Source organism: Ischnura elegans, chromosome 13 (genome assembly GCF_921293095.1).
Source record: "Ischnura elegans chromosome 13, ioIscEleg1.1, whole genome shotgun sequence".
Taxonomy (NCBI): domain Eukaryota; kingdom Metazoa; phylum Arthropoda; class Insecta; order Odonata; family Coenagrionidae; genus Ischnura; species Ischnura elegans.
Window position 1 is genome coordinate 3641111 of NC_060258.1, and position 23733 is coordinate 3664843.

The following is a 23733-nucleotide window of genomic DNA, read 5'->3' on the forward strand; positions in this document are numbered from 1 at the left end:
ACGAAAATGACAGATTTGTAAATTATGGCCTATATTTGACGACTTGAATTATAAATTTTTACTATTCGGAATACTTGCCCATCACTTGTCAATTGATGAGCAAATGATACCTCACTTCGCCGTAGTGCAAAAATGTTTTTTTTTAAACAAGCCGTTTAGATTTGGCTTTAAACTTCGGTGATTGTTCATCATACGACTTTAGCATTCAACCAGGCGATGGTAACCGACTTTGATCGAAAGGTAGGCTAGAAAGCATGTGTTATTCTGGAATTTCTCAAGGTTTTCCCTGAACGTTCTAACAATAGCATGTTTTTCAATGACTTCTTCATATCGTGCTTACTATTTATTGTTTTGAAAGAAAAAGGATTTTTGACACTGGCACCATACATGAAAATAGATAAGGGGAGTGCCTGATATAATTTAGTGAAAACATCGGTATAAAACCGAGAGGAACGTAAAAACAAGCATTTAATGAAGCTGTAGGTCAGCATTGTTTGATGGAATTATATCTCGGTTGTCACTGTAGACAGCAATACATGTTCTTTGCTTCCATTTGACACAGGAAAACGTTTCAGTTGACAAAAAATACTATTCCACTGCCTCGAGTTATTGGGGAGTGTAGTAAATACACGAAAGGTCTGTAAATTCGTGATATTGCAAATTCAAATTACAGAATTAGAATTAGGGGGAAAGGAGGTCCTAGTGTATAAACCCATGATTGGTAGGAAATGCAATGTAGTTACAATAACTGCGGGTTGAGCTGGATAATTATAATTTTTACCCTTAAAATGGATTCATATCATATGCATAACAAAATTGAAAAGTATAATAATACCTTTGATAGGCGATTAGATATAAAAAATTAAGGATGAGGTGGGCTATGGAGCACAGCACTAAAAAGCATTATGGCAAATAGGAGATGAACATCAGGTGGTCCTTCTGCACCTTGTTTGTAAATATTGTCATCATTGAATCTGATACACCATACGGGATAATGATTTCAAACCAAAATAAATCACTGAAACTTTGAGCCATACGAAATTTATTTTATCTGTGTGGAGCATGAAATGCAATATTGGATTAAGCTCCACACCAGTTTGCAGCAAAAATAAAAAAAAAACTGGTTTAATCACATCACATTCAATGAAATGCTATTTCTCCAAATGTGCCTTAAATGGCATTGTACACAATATAGTGTGATACCATATAAGTAATTTAATTATACAAACACTATGCATACATTTACAACTACATGATAATTGATTCTCCTATTGAAAAATAAATACATTACTTCCTCATAGTATCATGACATTTTTAAATTGAAAAATAAATGTGAAGAAAAATAATGCAAAATAAATAAGAACAGGCAATACCTTAAGTGAGAATACCTTGCCATTCCTCTTCAGGGATAAGCCAACATATACAAAAGAGAATTATTCAGAGATGCATAGTTTTTCTCATTGATATGCATTAATTATCCTAGATTATCAATTACAAGTAATAATCATAAAGCAATTTACATGTAAAATATTTACCATCAGACATGATTATAAAATATTTTTTGAAATCCACCCATAATTACTGCAGATTAGTTAATGAAATAAATATATTATATTTATATCTAATGGAACATATTTTCAAAATCTGGATGGTTAATCTTGTCTTACCCACTGGAGTGGTGTAGCACAGGTAAAATTATCAATTCAGAAATACCTTATAAAAATCAATTATTATAAATGGATTTTCTTTTGAAAAAAACTGCACATTATATTAACCACATTTCCGTTACCTCCAGGTAGCAGAAGGAATACAGCTATTGTTTAACAATTAATACAATAACAGAAACGAACGAGTAACAAATGGTAATGCCGAAAATAGAGAAAAATGTAAAATTGTGAAACATTAAAAGTAATAAAAAAAACCCAAACCCATTTATCAAACGGAAGATTGGACAAATAAAGAGCTATTTAAAAAAATATGCCCTAAATAGACGATAAAACCCAAAGAAAGGAGGCGTCACAAAGGCATGAAATAGGAATAGCTATATTTCTTATCAGGACAACTGGTTACATGTTTAACCATTATATTCACTTAAATCCTTGAAAACCAAGCAGCAATCCTGAGGATAAGGAGACATTTACTATTGCTTATTAATAAGAAAATACCTATTTCCCGTCAACTCAATACTATACAAAGGATATGCGAATGTTTGAAATATATACATGCATGAATGATTGCAATGATCTTCTCTAACGCCAGTGAAAATTTGAAAAAGGCCAACTAGAATAAAAATGGACTTAGGCCACAAACATGTAGGAAAATGAATTTAAGAACCTAATTACTTAATTACGACATTTCTTAAATGCCTTCCAACTGGTAGAAATTGAAAAAAAAATTGCATCTTAACCATTGTATGACGAGATTGTAAATTTATATTCTACATCACATTTAAATTATACTAAAAAATTATATAAAATTATGTTTGAAATTAACAATCTTTGACGAATATAGTGTTATGCCTACTACGCAATGTTATGCCTACATCATTATAGTTGCAAACTAAAGGGAAATGTCTCTGAAGTGTATGGGTCAAACAAGGCCAGAGCAAGGAACCAAAACAAACCAATGTTCATCAAAGGGCTATACGAACATGAGAGCATCTGGCAAAATATGATTATAAAATTGGAAAGAGCTGCATGTGTTGCAAATAGATTTATCTGCACGATGACTTTAAGATAAATTGTAGGATTACATTGGTAAGCGAAAATGATACATTCCTTCCATTTACTTATAGCGTGAATGAGATGCAAAGTGATATATTATCAAAAATACAAATATTATAGCGGCTTGACTAGGAAAAGGCTGATAAAATTGTTTGCCCACAAGATTAAAACAATATGCATCTCAAAATGCTATTACCTGCCGAATGAAAAAGTGCCATGCAGCAAACATGAAATCAACATAAATGTCTGAGTATAATCATATAATAGGTGTAACGATTGCACTTAATACACAAGTAATTCAGTTTACCCAATAAAAACTGTGAGACTTAAAGAATATAAATGAATATGAACAAAATTTTCATCTTCAGGACTGGCTCCATCACAATCTCCAAAGTATATCAGTCCAAATTCATCTCTGAAACAGAAAATATAAATTAATGGAATGAAAAGTAGTGCAATCACAAACAAATTGCAATGTCAAAATTAGGTCAATATTCATAGTGAGATAAAATATTACCTCCATTTACACAAATGCAATGGCAGTATTTATGAGCATCAATTATTAAATATCTTCCAACAAACCAAACAATGTTCTACAAGAATCTTTAATTTTATAATTGAAAAATATTGGAAGACTTTCATTATTGTTTGGAATTCACATATGAATCAATGGATTGGTATATCATGGATTTGAATATAGGCACTCTTCGATGTCGTTATATTATTTTATCTTTAACTTCGACATTTATCCATTAGATTAGAGTTTGTTAGTTTAGAAGTCACTTCCTTAAACTTATGACGTATAAGACCTTAAAAACATGTTACCTTTTCACAAGAAATCTTCATCTTGGAATATTGAGAAGTAGAATGTTTGCCTACAATGAATTGCATTTAAATATTCTAATACTAAAAAACCCGACACTCATTAAATCAAACTACTCATAGAATACATGAGAGAATGAACTCCAATGTACCAGAAGTTTCATTTCACCTCTACATGCCAACCAATGAGTTGCCCACTTTTGGGAAATCATGGAAAATTAAATTACGAACAAATCATTCAATTATTCAAAAGTTTGCATTTACATTTATTAATTACCGAAATATTGGTTAAAACAGCTTCAAATAATGATTTCAATGTTTTAATGAAGACCATGATGTAAAGAAGAAACTGTTATAAATAGACATAGGACCCACCTTTGCACTGGCTAGAAGTTTTCCCATCACATTGTTAGAATAGAGAGAGAAGAGGAGAGGGGCTTGTTGTTGCAAAATAGCTCTTCCTGCTGTGGATCCATCATAAGCGATAATCTGAGGGACAGCTGCCGCAAGCAAACATACCCTTGCCTTCGGTGTCTTCCTATTCAATGCGTATCTGATATCCTCATCTAATTCCTCCCCCCTCTTCCTCCTCTCCTCCAACTCCTCTAGAGCCCTCATCCACTCACGCTCTCGTTCCACATCTCCCTTGCTATATGGCCTCCATTCATTATCATAAACTAATTTAATGGATAATTGTGAGAGGGCCCAAGCTAACTCAGCACATATATATTTCTCACTATAAAAAGAACACTCCTTTGCACCCAAATAGACTGTCTCACTCTCAAAATCACAAAATGAATACCAATCCCTCCCATTCCTCTGAGTCCCATCCAATAGCACAACCTTCTCCTTCATCCTTCCAATGTGATCAGATTCAAAATCCACCATCACATTCACCCGATCATTCCCACACAAATATTTAATTATGCAAGCAGTGAATTCATCTCCATCATACAGTCTCTCATACAATCTACGCATTTCATCAACTCCACTTTCATACACTATCCTAGTCCTACGCATCAAAGCATCCACACACTCCTGCCTTGCTACGACCGGATCGGATGTAGGTTGACTTAAAGATGCCTCCCCAATAAGACCACACTTGATACACGTCACATCCTCTGCTGTTGACGTCACGGATTCTTCCAGACAACGCAACAGTGCATCGCGTCCACACACTTGTGCTTTCAGTTCCTCCAAGGATGAGCTCAGCTGTCGCACAAGAGATTTCATCTCTCGCCTCAATGAGTCCACAGAGGACTTGAGAGATGCAATATCACATTTTGGACTTGCAACGGGTGTCACATGATCAGTGCTCCTACTCGAAGATGCTGCCAGACGACGCAAAATAACTTGGTCTCTCCTGTGAACCAACGTCACCAAATTCAGGACTTTTGAGCGTTCTACATCATCAGGGAACTGCCGCACCATCTCCTCAGCCGAAGACAATGCATTCTGTTGACTGTCATCTGTAATGTCTGTGTTGGCCCCTCTCGCCAGTAACTCCTCCACCCAGTCAGCCTTTCCAAGTCCCACACCAACATGCAAGAGTGTTCTTTGCCGCACGTGCCGTACATCTACATCTTCTAACATATCCAGCAGCTCTTTATGCTGTAGCAATGAGCCAGTTAATAATCCAACAAGAAGCCTCTCCTCAACAAAATGCTCAGCGCCAATAGCAGAAATGTTGCCAGCCATTATTTCGGAAGAATGAAATAATTATTTAAGAGTATGCTGGATTCAGAATACAGGGAGTTTCCAATGGGAACCAGGCGTGGTGGCGTTGGTCAGTGAGGAGTAACACACGATCTTAGTGTTGCTATGAAAGAATGAAATATGACTGCAAAGAAAAAGAATGAATGTGAAATTATTGCCTTAAAATATGTCGGTAGAGGGGTGTGAAAATAACAACTAGCATAAACATGACTCAAGAACAAATATCTCGCTTTTAAAATATATCAATTTTATGATAAGGAAAATATTCTGGAATGGCATTTTTGAAATGAAATAACTATTTAATAATAATCGCTTTAATGAGGAGATAATAATTCCGCTGGAGACCATAATAGATATAGCTGCGCTGAAAATGTCTGGAAAGTATTCTACCAAGCAGGAATACCGATCGTTTATTACGGACCCCATAATAGTGAGGGAAGTGAGGTTCGAATGAAAATAGAGAAGATATGCTCGAAAATCTATCGTGACATGATTAGATGGGAAAATAGGCTGCTGAAAAAAAAACAGAAAAAAGAAGTAAGAACAATAGATGAAAATCGACAGATGCAGGTGCTACATGGTGGAAGTTCGAAATATTTAAATTAGAGATGGTAACTTTTTTCCACAGGATTTAATGAACAATTCTTGTCCCAGATGATGACTCTGTGAGCCGAAACGGGTCATACGCATTGAAATGTTGTGGAAAAGTACTGCCCTCTTGTATTCAAATAGAAAAAATGTTCCTGAGTAACAACCTAATAGCGGATGCCATGGATGGAAATGCATCAAAAAATTATAAATATTTGCTCGGTTACTTTCTGGACGGCAAGTATATTGTAATTTCTCTTTCGTCAAATCAAGTAAAGTCCAGGTTTTCCTCCTCACTTCCTTATCTCCTCTAATGCCCCGTTTACACAACGATCGTCGCGACGTTGATCCGTACGATCGTAACCTGCAACGCACACACGTCGCGAGAATGAATTGACGAGAATATAGGTGGTTAGGAATAAAAAATTAACAAACAATATGGTTGATTTCCAACAGTAATAAAACATTTAATGACCGAAGTAAGCTTTAGGAGCACAATACATAAAATACTAAATTGCCTGAGGATAATGTACTCTTGCCGGCACGAAAGAGAGTTCCTTCCTTGTCTGAGGTCAGTAGCAGAGAGAGAGAGACAGGCCGCTTACCAGATCGCGGCGGCGCTCGAAGCAGGCGTGAGAGGGGAGGTGTAGGCAGAGGAGGGGAAACAGGTTTCACGCTGACGATGCACCTTACAATTGGGTAAACGGTGGCGGAGGGTAATTGAAGTTCACACATGCCGTAAAGAGGCCGACACCGTTGGTGAATTCACTATAAATTGTGAGCAGTTCACAGGACGCGAGGATCAGCGGCACGCGTGGATCAGTCAGGCACGACGTACTCTGGAGCTTCGCGAGACTGGTACTCAGGAGCTCGCGAATCGTCTCCTCGTGGTGAAGTCTCAGAGGGGTCAAGTCTCAGAGGGGTCAAGTCTCAGAGGGGTCAAGTCTCAGAGGGGTCGAGTCTCAGAGGGGTTGAGTCTCGGAGGGATTGAGAAAGTGCCCATTATGGCACATCCACCCACTGATGTGTTTTGAACAAAATGAACTAAAGATGGGGGTGAGACTTCTTCACCCAGAACAGATATCCCTTCCAATAAAGAGCTTCCCCTGAACAATAAGCAAATAAGTGAATTAATAATATTGAAAAAACATTTATTTCTGACCAATCCAAACCCCTCGATATAGCATATTACATTATTGTAGAGTTCCCATAAGTTAATCAGCAAATATTAATTGTTCAACAGACATTATTATTAGCATTACTATCGTTGCACTCATGATACAATATTGGCAACGTAATCATTCATTATCAGAGAAACGATAGTTTAGAAATTACCAAGAAACCCTTAACATACATATTATTTAGATGCCTCCATCTCTGCCTAATTTTACACAATATACTGCTTTGGCAAACAACAAAGATACATGATAAGGAAATAATCAACTTCTGACTTTTAGAGAAGTCCTTAATATTGTCACAGACTTCCATAATCACGACAGATCAAACAAATCTAACAATAACATTAGTGATAAATCATTGCATAATAGATAGAAAATAGGATAGACGAGTGTGGACCTTGTTATATTATTATTTTTTTTTTAATAATTCAATCTTTGTAATGATATTTTCTTATATTTTTTGTTGTATTTTTTTTTTCATTCATTCATATTTTATTTCTTTCATTTTTTAAACCAATTTTGTTGAATATACATATTTTTTTTTTTTTTTATTTTTTTTTTCATTAATTGTTTTAACATTTTTTCTTTTCTTTTGTTGCTCCATTAAGGAGATCTTTTCTGATCCACACTTACCGTCTTACAAACATTCTGGATAAGAATTCAAAGAAAATATTCACTGGAACAAGAGAATTAACACAATTATCAACTTTTCTTCCGTCTCAGTGAGACAAACTAATTAGGATGAACCATAACCCTTTTTACTTGATTAGGCCAAAGCATGAAAAACTAAGGTTCACTATACCAGACATCAAAAAGCATAGACATCATAAACTCCCCATGATAACATGGATGCAAGGGTGAGAATATAAAGAATTCAAAAGTAGTGATGCAGTATAAATAAATCACTGAAAATTTACACAAGGTAACCATCGAGAAACTAGATGAGATGGTACCCATCAGTCGTGAACCAAGTAGGAGGCAGAGAGAGATGAAGAGTGCATCTTACCATTTACAAATGACATTAAGTCTTTTGTCCACTGCTTAACCACATGTGGATCAGAGAAAACACAATTGCCCACTATATGTCGTAGACACCAGATAAATAATTGCATTACAAGCAAAATATAAACAATTTGAATAAAATCATCCAGCAAAATGCTCTAAATATTACTTAGCCAGTGCCATACTGGGTTTGAAAAAAACGTGAAAGAAGTAATTTTGCATGATAAAGAATCGAAAGACAGAGAGCATTCAGCTAAATGTGGGACAAGAATTTAAATGAGCTTTACTGAGAAGCTCACAAACAGGGGAATAAAAACAAGTCAATGGCTGAGGTTAAATGGTCAATTATACAAACAGCCTTATTCAACAATTCAAGTATTCAGTATTTCAATAATTCATATTTAGAATTCTTCTGTCGACAGACAGGATAACCCCATAAATCCCCCCAAAATACCAGCCAGAATACTGCTGGGTGCTGACTGCGGAAGGCAAGCCAACCGGACGATGGGAACGCAACCCCCCTACGCCAAACTGTGGCTTGACATAAGCCATCTGTGCCAGGACTCTCAATTCCATCAGTGGCAACAGGTCCCATTCTGGGCATTGCAGGTGTTCAGGCCATCAGCCATGAACAAATATCATCTTCCCGAGCAAACAGCTGACTCGGGTTAGTAACCAACTTGGGTTAACACCATCCCTGGGTTGCTCCCATCACTTCAAAATCAGGCCCCCAATAACTTCGGTTGGCGAGTTGGCTGCAGTATTGACCATGAATAAACTTGGGTTAATGGCATGACCCATAAACAGCAAATAATGAATTCACCATTTGGCAAACAGTGAATTTTCCCACTCACAGAATGAATGCTCTCATAAATTTGTAAAAAAATGGAATCAGTCAAGAGTGACTGGCAAGTGACATCTGGTGTGTGTGACGACATATAGATGGGTAACACAATACCAATTGCACACCAATTCGGTGTAGAGAATACTAAATTCATTACATTATTCACTTATTTTCATAAATTATTTGAGATATTATTCATATTTTCAGTAAATTATTAATAGACCACTCAAATATATGTTTTTTTATACAATAATACAAGTTGCCGGTAACACAAATTGAAATCGGTAAACATAACATCCGATAGTTTTAGCCAAGTAGACTGGATTAATTACAGTAGGCCTTCAAATGAGAAACATGTGCAATTTTCTCCTTTCTTGGTGACACCTTCAAAGCTACTGTGACAGGAGTAAGCATTTTAACAATTGTGAAAGGGCCTTCCCATTTTGGATATAGCTTGGCAGTTTTACCTTTTAATTTGGAACTCAAGTGGTGAGTTTTGAGAAGTACCTGGTCTCCCACCTTGAATTGAACATCACTGTGCATCTTATTGAACCTTACTGATTGTCTCTGATGTGCATTTTTCAAATTACTTAGTACCTCAGACCAAAATGAAGACATATCTTTTGTATCAGTACCATCATTAAACATTTCAGGGGGAATTTCCCAGACATTATTCAATGGGTGTGGCAACTCACGACCCAAGAACACCTTAGCCGGAGAGTGGCCAATACTAGAATGACGAGCTGAGTTAAAGGAGAAAGACAGATCAGGAAGAAATTCCTCCCATTTATTGTGAGAATTATTACAGAGAGACGAGAGGGCACATTTCAAATTTCTGTGAACCCTCTCCGCTTGGTTTGCCTTCGGATAATATGGTGAAGTGCAAACATGAGAAACACCAAGCTTAAACATTGTATCATGAAATAACCTTGATTTAAAAGCAGAACCATTGTCTGACACAAGAAATTTTGGATATCCAAATTTGGGAAATATTTTCCTTGTCAAAAGGTTAACAACCAAGGAGGCACTTGCACTCCTGATGGGTTCAATGAAAGTGAATTTTGAGAAACCATCAATTATTGTGAATGCATACTCATTGCCATTCTTGCTACGGGGCAAAGGACCCACAAAGTCTACATAAATTCTCTCCCAAGGGTAAGTTGAAAGAACAGAAGACATTTGCCCCTGTGGGAGACGATTTAAAGGCTTAGATAATTGACAAGAGTGACATCTTTTGACCATATCAGTGACTTCCTTCCTCCAATTTTGCCACCAAAACTGACGTCCAATTTTCTCACAAGTTTTGGCAATACCCATGTGGCCACTGGTAGGAAGGTCATGAAAATATTTAAATAACATAGGCCTTATAGCAGGCGGTACAACAATTTTGGGCCTTTCAGCTCTGTTTGTGACATGGCACAGAAGGTGGTTTTTTAACTTCCAGCCCGGGTGTGACTCTGGGTCTCTAGATAAATCCTCAATAATGGTCTTTAGACCAGCATCCGAAATTTGGTGCTCACGAATATTTACAAAAGAGAGAGGGACATGATGCAGAAAGAGAGAGCTCTGGCAAGCCGTATCAGACTCATTGGGGCGAGATAAGCAATCAGCAACACTATTTTGCTTGCCTTTTACATGGTGAATGACAAAACGAAAGGCAGATAACTTTAAGACCATACGCCCCACTTTTCCTAGCTGCTTAGGATGTTTGAATAGCCAAGTCAAGGCATTATTATCAGTATACAAGTGAAAAGGTTTAAATTGGACGTATGACCGGAATTTTTCAACAGCCCAACAACAACTCATAGATTCTAGTTCATAAGAGGGCAGACGTTTTTCATGATCATTGAGCATCCTACTAGCATAAGCAACTGGCTTTAAATGACCATCATAATATTGATTTAACACAGCCCCTAGGGCAACTTGGCTGGCATCAGCATACAAGTGAAATTCTTTGTCAAAGTCAGGGAGAGATAGTACTGGTGGATTAGTTAAACACTCTTTTAACTTTTGGAATGCTTCCTGCAGCTCACCGTCCCAACGAAAAACAGCACCCTTCTGTTTCAAGCGAGTCAACGGTGATGACAATTCGGCGAAGTTAGGGATGAATTTAGAATAGAAAGAAGACATACCAAGAAAACGTGACACCTCCTTCACCGATCTCGGAGTGCGGAACTCTCTGATTGCTGCAGTGCGATCTGGGTCCACCATAAGTGCCCCTTCAGAAATTCTGTGGCCAAGGAATGCAATGGATGTTTGGGCCATTTTTAACTTGTCAGGATGTACCGTGAGTCCTGCCACCCTCAGTTTGGATAGCACTGCTTCCACGTCCAACAGATGTTGCTCAAAGTCCCTCGAGTAGATACACAGATCATCAATATAAGGAAAAACACAAGCATATTTAAGGTCACCCAATACCAAATCCATCAACCTACAAAAAAATTGGGGTGAAGTCGTTAGACCGAATGGCAGCCTAGTATATTGATACAGACCGAGTGGTGTAATAAAAGCTGTGTACTGCTTTGCCGTTGACGAGAGAGGAATTTGATGAAATGCAGAATTTAAATCGATAATAGAAAAGAATTTAGCCTTACCCAAATACTGGAAGGCATTTTCGACATTGGGCGTGGGGAAACAATCCGCCTTTACCTTCTTGTTTAACTTACGATAATCGACCACCAACCGATCAGATCCGTCCTTTTTGGGAATTAGAAACGCAGGGCTTGCCCATTGAGAATTAGACGGTTCGATAATTTTATCGTCCAACAGTTTCTTCAAGTGACTTTTCAATGCTTGTAACTTCGGTGGCGATAAAGAATACGGGGACGAGCGAATTGGCTGATTGTCAGTCACCTCCAATTCATACTGTAACAGGTGGGTCGCGCCGTGAGAATGACGGACTACATCGGAGAAACGAGATAATACGCTGCTCATTTGTTTTTCAAGTTCAAACGGCGAAGCGGGAGCGTCACGAGCGAGCAAGTGCGAATTAGTTTGGCGTAAATTACTATTTTCGTCATCGGTCATGGATTTTGCCACACAAGTCGAATTGAAATCATGCTCACTACCGTCGTTTTCAGAAATAGTGGAATCCAAATCGTCTTCTATCAGTTTTTCACGAAATGGAAATACGCGATCCGGAGACGACGCAAAAGAAAAGCCATTCGGGTGAATAGAAATAGACGCCTTCTTAATGAAATCCTGTCCTAAAAGACATGGAAGCGGGAGAGAACACACATAGAACTGATGTTGCCATGACAACGATTTAATTTTCACACGTAAAGTCACTCGAGTGCGAAGTATAATTTTATCACCGGCGATAGAATGTAATGGAATTGAACTGCCTTGTCTACGACTTCGTCTGCATTTATTAATATTGTTCCAAAATCGTTCATCAAGCAAAGACAGAGTAGACCCTGTGTCAAGCAACGCGTCCCCAGGCACGCCCTGAATTTGAACTGGGATATGAGCAAGGCCGAGGAATGAGTCACCGCAAGCAAAAGTCAGCTGTGGCCGAGACGGCCTGTCTCGAGCGTTCAAATCACGTATTTTCTTTCGACATTCTCGCTCAACGTGACCACGTTTTCGGCAGTAATGGCATGTAAGAGTAGAGGATTGAGGAGAACGAGGAAATTGAACAGTGGGGCGCGATTCGGAAACAGAATTTGAGTACTCAGCTCGTGTCATAAGAGCTTTAGCGGCATGAATCAACATTTTATCCAAGTCGACCAAATTCGTGGGCTTTTGACAAAAGAGCAAAACAGACTGCGTTAGTGGATTGATACCATCAAGAATGACTTCCACGAGTTCGAGATCGGTAAACTTTTTACCTAGTGCCTTATTTGCAGACACGATAGAGTAATAGAAATCACGAGGGTTTTCGTTAGGGAATTGAAATCTTTTGAGCTTCTGAGAGACCAAACGGTCAAGCTCGCGATTGGAGACGAAAGTGTCCCAAATTTCGGAGATAGTTTGCTCCCAGGAAGCATTCCTACGAATAACACCCAGCCAGAAGGGTCGACAATTTGGTGGCAGCTTACATAGTAAAAGAGTAAATAAGTGAGTTTGAGAGGTCAGAGCCAAATCTAGCAACTCTGAGGTTTTACAAATAAAACTAAACCATACACTAGAAGACGAACTTGACGAAGTAGGAATTTCGTCAATCAATTGACGTACCACACGCAGACCGTCCGCGTTATCCATGTTGACTATGGATTCGTGTTGCTCGAGAGAGTTAGCTGAGCCTACGTTTGACTCTACAGCATTCAAGGAAGTTTGGCGAGCATTAAGACGATCACGCCGGTCTGACGACGTGGTGAGATACTCTACCGCGTAGGGGTTTTCTGGATTTTGAGACATGAACGCAGTAAACTACAGAGCACACAAACACTGATGCGAGGAAATAATTATCAGAGCAAGAGACCCTAAATAAGTCACACCACAAGGCCTGAGTCGATGTCACGACACTCTTAGAAAACACAGTAAATACGAAAACAAGTGACTTAAGAATATGCACACCAGAGAACACAGTGAATAAACTAAGCAAATCAGTAATACATACGATAGCAATAGCAGAAAATACCTCGATCAAGGTGCAGTGAAATACAAGTAAACCATTTAAGAGAATATTGTGGAAATCAGTGCCCAGACAACTTAAAGAATACAATAAATGACACTCCATTAGTTAAACCACCTGTCAATTCGACCAATATCCTGGTCACGGCACCATTTTGCAACGCACACACGTCGCGAGAATGAATTGACGAGAATATAGGTGGTTAGGAGTAAAAAATTAACAAACAATATGGTTGATTTCCAACAGTAATAAAACATTTAATGACCGAAGTAAGCTTTAGGAGCACAATACATAAAATACTAAATTGCCTGAGGATAATGTACTCTTGCCGGCACGAAAGAGAGTTCCTTCCTTGTCTGAGGTCAGTAGCAGAGAGAGAGAGACAGGCCGCTTACCAGATCGCGGCGGCGCTCGAAGCAGGCGTGAGAGGGGAGGTGTAGGCAGAGGAGGGGAAACAGGTTTCACGCTGACGATGCACCTTACAATTGGGTAAACGGTGGCGGAGGGTAATTGAAGTTCACACATGCCGTAAAGAGGCCGACACCGTTGGTGAATTCACTATAAATTGTGAGCAGTTCACAGGACGCGAAGATTAGCGGCACGCGTGGATCAGTCAGGCACGACGTACTCTGGAGCTTCGCGAGACTGGTACTCAGGAGCTCGCGAATCGTCTCCTCGTGGTGAAGTCTCAGAGGGGTCAAGTCTCAGAGGGGTCAAGTCTCAGAGGGGTCGAGTCTCAGAGGGGTTGAGTCTCGGAGGGATTGAGAAAGTGCCCATTATGGCACAAACCTCAAAACGTCGTGTAAACGCGCAGAGTTACCATCATAGGCCTTAGTACCTAACGCTGCCGAACTTACGATGGTTAGCGCTTGTGTGCCAAGAAAAAAGAGTTAGGGAATGAAGATCGATGCAAATACGATTCTTTCGCGCCGTTGCAATCTTGATACAATAATTGATATTTCATAATTAAATCTAATATATCTAAGATATATGGCAACAATTGGAGACATTATTGAGCAGGTAATTGAAGGACGTTAGGGGAAAGTTTTTTCTGCTGTTCTATTTAGCAAATGATATCGGATATTCTATACTATACCAGTTTTATTTATTTCTTTATTTACAGGTTAACCTTTAACCCTGTATCCTTACATTATACTTCACAGATGGTGGAAAATAACAAACATACTCAAAATATTAACCGATTGAAATCGATGTATACAGGGTTTCACGAAAAAATTCGCCACAAATATCTATAACATTTAGACGAAGACATGGAGAAATCAATATTTGTGCCGAATTAAGACGAAATCTTAGCCTTTTGTAGTTACATAATAAGAGCATGAATATTCTTAAATTTTTTGACACGTTCTCCCGAAGAATCTAGTTTCTCATAGACTTCACGGACTGTTATGACTAGTTATAGTTAGTTATACCTCATCATTCTGGATAGCTGGGAGTTAAAGACATAATTTGCTCCATGACAATTAAAAACGAGCAGGTTAAGATGTGTAGTTACGATGGGATCCATTAAAATTTACTAATCAAGGAGATAGCAACAATCTAAATAGGAATTGATAATTTTACTGAAGAATAAGGCGTTGTTGAATGATCGTATGTCGTGCAAGAGTTTTCACATGAACAAAGAATTGAAGACATGAAGTGTTGTAATCAGACGGTGAGATCCCTATATCGTAATTATTTAACTTGAGAAATTAATTTTGGACACGTTTCAGCCGGATTGAGTCGATATTGTAATAAGATGACCAGTTGACATTATATTCCAATTTGGAACGTAGCAAAGTGACATATCTACTGTCTTTACCGCATGAATATTATTAAACTATGGACAGATTCCCATAATGAATCCTACATTCTTTAAAGTTTTACCGGCAGGTCGGTCTAGCTTTAGTTTTAGCACATGAAAATATTAATATTATTTTGCTTCATAATTTCAAAGATTTCAATGTCCTCGCGCAGTATCGTCGTCAGTTGTTCAGTGACACAATTCCACAACGAGGGCAGCACTGAGTTACGATGGTAACTTTTAGACGTGTAAACGTGCAGTTGTCACCATTAACGTCGGTACGTTCATAGTGTAAACGGGGTATAAGAAATATAAATTACCTTAGCTTTCAATTGCCTTCCCCATACACACCATCTTTTACATTATGTTACTTTACTTAACCATGGGACTACAGAATCGACTGGGCAACCTTAATGTTGAAAATGGACAAGAGGTCCTTTTAAAAGATTCCATCTGTCATGCATAATTGGTGATCCTCTTATCTCCATCCATCCATCATTCCATCTTTACGCTGAAGTGAAGACGTGGCTAGGATGGAAGCATTTTCAAAAGGGGGATGAGCTTCAGGACAAAATTGATGGAAGTCATTAGCGGGAGCATCCTATGAAGAAGGTATAGCAAATCGTGTCCGCAGGCACGACCAATTCCTCAATCACCGAGGCAATTATGTCGAAAGAACACCATAAGTATGCTCAATGTTTAGCAAAGGAATTATTTCTAAATAATCACTTCGTCTTCTTTTCATTACACATCGGAAGTCGAAGATAAACATCACTACTACATTATTGAATTTTATGAGCTGTGATATTCCCACCCTTCACAGAACTTTATCCAACGAAATTGTTTGTTTTTCATAAATTTATATCCAGTTATTGAGAAGCAGAACCCTATCAAAATCCATTTCTTAGCAAAGGATTTCCTAAATATTCCAAGGCAGGGCACCCCGGGTAAGGAAATAAAATATAAGATGTTTAGCCCCGGCTGAGGGCCACAAATATTTCCCAATTTTACTCGTATGAAGCAAACCTTTCATTATGGCCTTTTTAAACTTACAGAAATTACAATCCAATGTGATGGACAAATACTTCTCAGATAACAGGTATTGAAGAAAATATGGCGGATCAATTCGTAAGATGGAACTCGCACAAGATCTGCTCGGCCCATAACTTAGGAAATGGCCTTTACGCCCACAGATAACGGGCATATCTAATCTTTAGTGCCTCACAAAAAATGAAGGTTTAGGTGTTGCCAATTTACGACATTGCTAGTCATCGCTTGGGCGAAAATAATTGCCATTTTCTCAACTGAACATAATGGATAAGAAGGATAGATATCTTTTTAACGTTTTTATTTCGGGTTGGTGGCAATTTTTTGCGAGATTACTGAGATATGGGATCACGAGATGAAGATAAAGGTAATGGATTCTAAACTGAACACACTGGCTAGCCTCTACCCTCACGGGTAATCCAGATAAGAAAGCTGACAAGCGTTGTGCTCACAATCAAATAGTGACGCGAACTATTGGCCCAAGAGCTGCAAACGATTCTTCATCAGAGCTTTGATTTAAATACAAACATAAGCAAGTTTTATTAAATAACTGAATATAATAGTGATAAGCTATAAAAAGTACAAAAAAATTGTTGGTAAGTACCTATATGTTGATATAATTATTTATATGATAATGATAAGATAATCTGTGCCGTGGTTGAGAGAAGAAGGTTGCTTTAGCCGTTTTCGGATGTTAGCGAGACGAACGAAGGACAATTGATTTTTCTATGCAAAGCTTGACAAATTAGGGTGATTTGAGGTTTATTGCGTCCTCTAGTAAAAAATAAAAAAGTTAATTTGTAAGTATCTAGTGTCCTTATGACTCAAAAAAATGAAGAATGCTATGATTATTGAAATTAAAAATAGAAATTTCGAAAGTATTCACGATTAAAAAACGCAACGGTCTCTAAGGCCGCATGCCAAATTTACATAAATTAAATTTCGAAGGCCTGTATGCGTCAAAAATACAACTGAAACAAAAGCCAAAAATAATCAGCTCATAAGAACTGACTAATGATGGCCTGTGATTAAGATGAGTGCCAAAAAGCTACTTTTCTGCACTAAAATTGCAATAAGACTATTTCTATATGAATATAAAAATGAATATTTCGTTTAAATAGAGTTTCGGGATATCGCATTAAGACTGTCAACCTTGGAACAAGTATGTAATACACGGTGGCAAAAAACTTCCTACGGATATAACACAAGAAATATTTGCTATTGACTCTTATCATAAATTACGTTCGAACTCAGTTGCAGCCTATTATATTAGATATTATGTTTTACTTCAAAGGCATTCTTATATAAAAAGGCAATCACGCTATTATGCATAATTCAAAGAAAACTTATATGGAATGCGTTTGCAAATACTTACCCAATAGGTTAGGCAAATCTAGTTGAAATTTGTATTCGCTCCTTCCTCGGCTCTCCTATTTCCAATGCAGAGAAGGCAATCCTGAAACGTAAAATAAATAACTTATGTTACTGACATGGGAAAATTATAATACTCGTATGAAGTAAACCTTTCTTTAATGCCTTTTCAAACTTGCATAAATGTCAATACAAATTAATGGAAATATACTTCTCAGAGAAAAATAGTGAAGAAAAAATGACGGATCGTTTCCCCATGACTACACAACTCGATCGAGATCGATGGCGTAGGGTGAGGCCTCTACACCCACAGGAGAATGGGCTTATCTAATCTTTTGTGAGGTATAAAACATGGAAGTTTAGAGAAAACCAATTTTTGACTCTGTTACTGATCTACTGGGTAAAAATTATAACGATCCTCTCAACTGAACATAATGGGAAAAACGGCAGATATAACTTTATACTATTTATCTTTGCATTGTTTGGTATTTTTTGCAGGGTTATTGAGATATAGTATCACAAGATGGAGGTAATGGATTCTAAGCTAAACACACTGGATAACATCTACCCTCTAATAATATACTCGTTGAGACGATCATCCGTACTCTTTTATCCAAGCAGTGACTAATGGAAGAATTCTTGTCCTGAGTCGTAATAAAAAGAGTACAATAGAGACTTATCCGCTCTCAAATCTTGATTATATTTGAGACGCTAATGGAACGTATCTCTGAAGCAAACAGGAAGCATTACTTAAAGTGTTGATTACGTGTTTGGATCGTAAGAAGGTATTGAGGATGATATTCCAGCCTATCTTCATAATTTTCATAGCTCTGCAAGTATTTGAACTCTCGTGGCTAAACTCAGCGTCCAAAGATAAATGGAGAAGCATTGCGTTCGCTAATCTCTCAATTTTCGATATCTTATCTGCGCTTCACATTGACTCTGCCTTCACCTGTATTTGTCACCTCGGAGGAAAGGACTCCCAACATCTATCTATCGCAAACGCCGCTTTAGAATTTATATCTACAAATCGCGTACAATTTAATGAACATTATCTCTGAGAACGTCAGAGATAATTGTTGTACTTATAATTGAAGAAATCAAACCCATTTCAGATTTCAGAGGGGGATTTTAGCATTAAAATTCAATGATTTTCATAAAATTTGTCTTAAAGTAATTCATTGGATGCGGAGATACACGCTTGGTAGGAGCTTACTTGGATTGTAAAAATATTTAAATGCCAGTTATGAATTTACTCATATTTTATAGCATTGTGCTGACAATGAATGTGCACAGGAAGAGTTGTCCCAACAATATTAATTTAGGTATTTGGAGGCACAAATTTGTCTTTTGTGTTTTTTACATTATAATATTATAAACTAAATTCACTTCTGCCTATTTTCATAATATGTGACCCCACCTAGTCGCGTACCTAAAGATATGTTCTGTCAATGTACTTAAAATGTGCGGTAAATTTGTCGAACGGAAAGAAAAAAATGCTTCGAATGTCAACGAAGAATATTTACTCGGAACAGGCTATATGTGCTTCCAGCCGGGTGGTTCCCCTCCATTCTGCCAGGAGTGCCATTCATTTTAAACAAAAGCAGTAAATAATTAGTTCACAAGAACTGCCTTATGCCGGCCTATGATTGAGGTAGTAAAAGAGCTATTTCTTAAATATTATTTTGCGATAGCCTTACGTCTCGTGGAAAAGGAATTGGTGGATTTCATTTGAAATAGATTTTCGTAGTGGTGTCTTTCAGCTACGGAATAATTACGAGGTAAACTGTGGCAAAAAATGTTTTTGGGATAAAACAAGAGACGTATTTACTATCCATTCTTACCATACATTACGTTCAAACTCAGTTGGTGTATTGTATTAGATAAAATCTTGCACTTGAATGGCATGCTTATTTTAATAAGGCAATCACGCAGTAATTGGTAATTTATAAGAAAAAGCATAGATTAAATGCGTTTGCATGTACTTACCCAATAGGTTAGGCTATCTGGTTGAAACTGTTATTAGCTCCTTCCTCGTCTCTCTTATTCCCAATGCAGAAAAGGCAACCCTGAAACGTGGAATAAACTACTTCCGTTACTGAAATGGGAAAATGATTATACTCGTACGAAGCAAACCTCTTCCTTCAATACCTCTTCTAAGCTAACAGAAATATCAACCCAAAATGATGGACAAATACGTAAAGAAAACAGGTTTTGAAGAAGAAATGGCATATCAATGTGTCACATGCTACTCGCTCGAGATCTACTCATCCTGCGGCTTAAGAAGAGGCCTTTACACCCACAGAGAATGAGCTTATCCAATCTATAGTGCCTTTTAAGAAATTGAAGTGTAGGGATTGCCAATTCACGACACTGACAGTCATCGCTTGGACGAAAGTAATTACAATCCCCTCGACTGAACTTAATGGATTAGAAGGACATATATCACTTCTTATTATTTATATTTGGATAGATTGCGTTATTTTGCGAGATTTTTGATACATGGGATCACGAAATGAAGATAAATGTAATGGATTCTAAGCTGAACACACTGACTAGCTTCTACCCCCACGGTCAATCCAGATACGAAAGCTGGTAGGCGTTGTGCTCACAATCAAACAGTGAAAAGAACAAATGCCCAAGAACTGCATACGCATCTTCTTTAGGTCAACGATTTAAATAAAAACCAAAGAAATGTTTATTAAATAACTGCATTTTGTAGTGAAAAAACATAAACGGTACTGAAAAAAATTATAAATAGGTACTTATTTGTCGATATTGCCTGTATAAATCGAAACTCCATCTGACACAAAAGTAAAAAATAATTGACTAATGAAGGTCCCTGAGTAAGATGGTCCAGACCGCTCACAAGCTTTTTTTACAAATTAACGTTGCAATAACTTTTTGCCCCATGAATAAAAAATGAAGATTTCGTTTAAATAGAGTTTAGAAATATCGCATTAATTCTAAGAGCCTTCGAAAAATACGTAATAGACGGTGGCGAAAAACTTTCTATGCATAAAACACGTGAAACATTTGGTCAACATTCTTATCAAAAATTACCTTCAATCTCTGTTGATCGATTGTATTAGATTTAATCTTGTACTTTAAAGGCATTCTAATATATAAAAAAGGCTATCACGCTTTTATGCATAATTTGAAAAAATGTTTAGATTAAATGCGTTTGCATTTACTTACCCAATATAAAAGGCAACCCGTTAGTTATCGGTATTCGCTCCTTCCTCGGCTCTCCTACTCCCAATGCAGAGAAGGCAATCCTGAAATGTAAAATAAATTACTTGTGTTACTGACTTGAGAAAACTACTTCACTCTCATGAAGCAAACCTCTTCTTTCAATGCCATTTTTAAAATTACAGAAATCTTAATCCAAAACGATGGACAAATGCTTCTAAGATAACAGGATTTGAACAACAAGATGGCTGAACTGTTCCCAGATGCAACACGAACGAGATATGCTCATCCTATGGCTCAGGAAGAGGCCTTTAAACCCACAGAGAGCGGGCTTATCTAATCTTTAGTGCCTTATAAAAAATGGAGGTGTAGGGATTGCCAATGATTGATGGTGCCAGTGAACGCTCGGGCGAACATAAATTCGACTGAACTTAGTGGATAAGAAGGATAGATATCATTTTTAACATTTTTTCTCCGGATTGGTTGTGATCTTTTGCGAGATTTTTGATATATGGGATCACGAGATGAAGATAAACGAATCGAAGCTTCCCAATCACTCCATAGAAGGTGCGGCTTGGCAACTGAAAAATTGAAATTTGACTTTGAAAATTGATGACGAATTTTCGCCAGCACGCTGCGCTGTCACAGAAAGATGTATTCGCGTTGAATAATCTCCGCGTTTCGGCAGCAGCGCACAGGCGATTGCGCATTGGTTGTCGTTTATGGGAAGCTTAGGTATGATGGAAGCAGGCATGCAGGAGTAGCTGAAATAGTAGTGATGATTGCCAATAGTTTCATCATTCAATATTACATTGAAGTTTTAATCATAAATAACTCGAATATTTTCTCAACATAAGACAAGTGTTAAGCTCTAAATTAGACCAAAATCACATAAGAATTGAATTTAATTACCATAACACACATCCGTCATCGGTATTACCAGCTGAACACAGTGTGAGAGCTCCTTGCTAGTGACTACGGTCTCTTAAATACCAATTTATATAATATAACTGTACCCTCATGATTGCGGAAGTTGAAGCAATTTGGGTAACTTGGCTGCGCCTAGTTGTTTTCGCAATGATGATCCCAAATAAATTTTTCTGATACCATTTCACGTCACTCATTTTCACTATCTGTACGTTATTTTCTATTTTTCATGTAGTTAGATTTAGGAGATAGAATGTAGCCATAATAATGCATAGGCAAGTGCCATCACTGATGATACATGATTTACTACTATAATCGACACTTCTAATTTTAACGCAATCAACAGCAAGGAAGTAAATTTTGAGGAATGATGTGTCGCGAACATATAAAAACAACATTCATATTGCGCGATTATCGAAATCATGAATCGACCTGTTCCCGGGCCAATGTTAAGGAGCCGACGACTCTCGCAATTCATTTCTTTTCGCAATTCAGAGCTGTCAAGGGCAATATTTGCCGATGGGGCTAGAGCTGTCGCCGCGTCGACGCAACGCAATGCTCTGAAGGTATCCTAGTCACCTGTACAATGTACAGTGGACATGCATACTAATTATGGATGTCTAATTAGAGTTTTCCTATTGTGATCACTAACATTGCTGTAATCAATGCAAGAAATCATTTAAAAAATGCAAAATGCTTAAAAATGTCGTTAATTCTTTCAGAAGAGTTAATTATTGAAATACAAAAGAAATGTTATATTAAAAACACTGGTAACTCAATGAATTGACCATGGACTTGCGCAAAGGTGGGGTTAGAATGTATATTTTAGTGACATCAAATAACGCATAACCAAATTAAAACACAATGAATAGCCCAGTGACCAGGGCGGGCACATGTTGAGTTTTGTCTCAAATTTTATCCTACTCGTAAGACGGAAAAAGTTTTCCTCTCGTAGGCGCCGGCAGGAAAGTGCTATAGATGTTTTACTCAGTGGGTATTAAATCGAATGGCCATTCGAATGATTTAGGGAATGACCTTGCGAATTACCATCATTCACCGTCTGAAACTGAAATTCTCTGCATTCAAATGATTATTGGAATAAAATTTAGACCATGTTCATATTTGCTTAAATGATTTCCATGAATGATATGAGCGTGCGGAGTCCATCTTGCTACTGGCACCACCTTGGAATTTTATGATAATATATAATAAAATGGTCTCATTTGGTATGATTTTAATAACTACGGATACTTTAAAACATATAAAATTACCGAAGTCATGGCAACTTTTTTACCATAGCAATTGATATTTACTGTCCATTCTTTTGTTTTGGTACCTTAACATCTGAAGCTTTAACTGCGAAAATTACTAAATTCCATCAAATATCCGTAAACACTAGATTAAAACAATTGAATAACTCTAGGCTGTATCCAAGTAAGTTAGCTCAAATATTTTTTTCTGAAAACTTGAAATGATATAATCTTATGATATTCATGCCATTCGATACCAGGAATGTAAACAGTAAAATTTTTACCATAGCAGGCAATTACCGAAGAAGAGCCGAAAGCCATTCGTAGATGCCTTCTCCGCTCTTCTGAGGTTTTGATAAACACTCGGTGTCTCCTGTGACTGTTCGCTCGCCTCTCAGCCCTCCATTGTTAGCGGGAAGCCGTGCGAGTCGATCGCTCTTTCCCTACAACCGTCGCCTTCTCTCGTCTTGTGTGGCACCTTGATTTAAGTTTCCGATGCATTTGATGCGCTGTGACACCCTCATAAAATCAGGGATAGCCATCGTGCTCATAGTTAACAAAATCAAGAAATGTTGATTACGATCTCTAAAATTCCTCCCCGTTTTATACCGCGCGGAGTGCAAAATGAAACTTTACAAACAGCCCTTCCACGGAAGTGATTGCACAACAGAGAGCAGTAAAATGGGCACAAGT

General features: G+C 37.6%; 1 protein-coding gene across 4 annotated transcripts in view; it reads right to left on the bottom strand.

The window, feature by feature from the left end:
* Nucleotides 1-21137, bottom strand: part of LOC124170234 — a 159474-nt gene extending 138337 nt beyond the window's left edge. The window contains exons 1-6 of one of the 4 annotated variants that reach the window (XM_046548950.1): nt 21047-21137; nt 20870-20949; nt 19661-19740; nt 17676-17756; nt 3921-5385; nt 788-3138 (exon numbers count right to left, since the gene is read on the bottom strand). In XM_046548950.1, the coding sequence (XP_046404906.1) occupies nt 3133-3138; nt 3921-5243 (1329 nt within the window). In that variant the 5' untranslated portion in view covers nt 5244-5385; nt 17676-17756; nt 19661-19740; nt 20870-20949; nt 21047-21137 and the 3' untranslated portion in view covers nt 788-3132. Of the gene's footprint in view, nt 1-787; nt 3139-3920; nt 5386-17675; nt 17757-19660; nt 19741-20869; nt 20950-21046 lie in introns of those variants that run through there. The other 3 variants (XM_046548949.1, XM_046548951.1, XM_046548952.1) reach the window with 3 other exon arrangements.
* Nucleotides 21138-23733: the final 2596 nt, after the last annotated feature.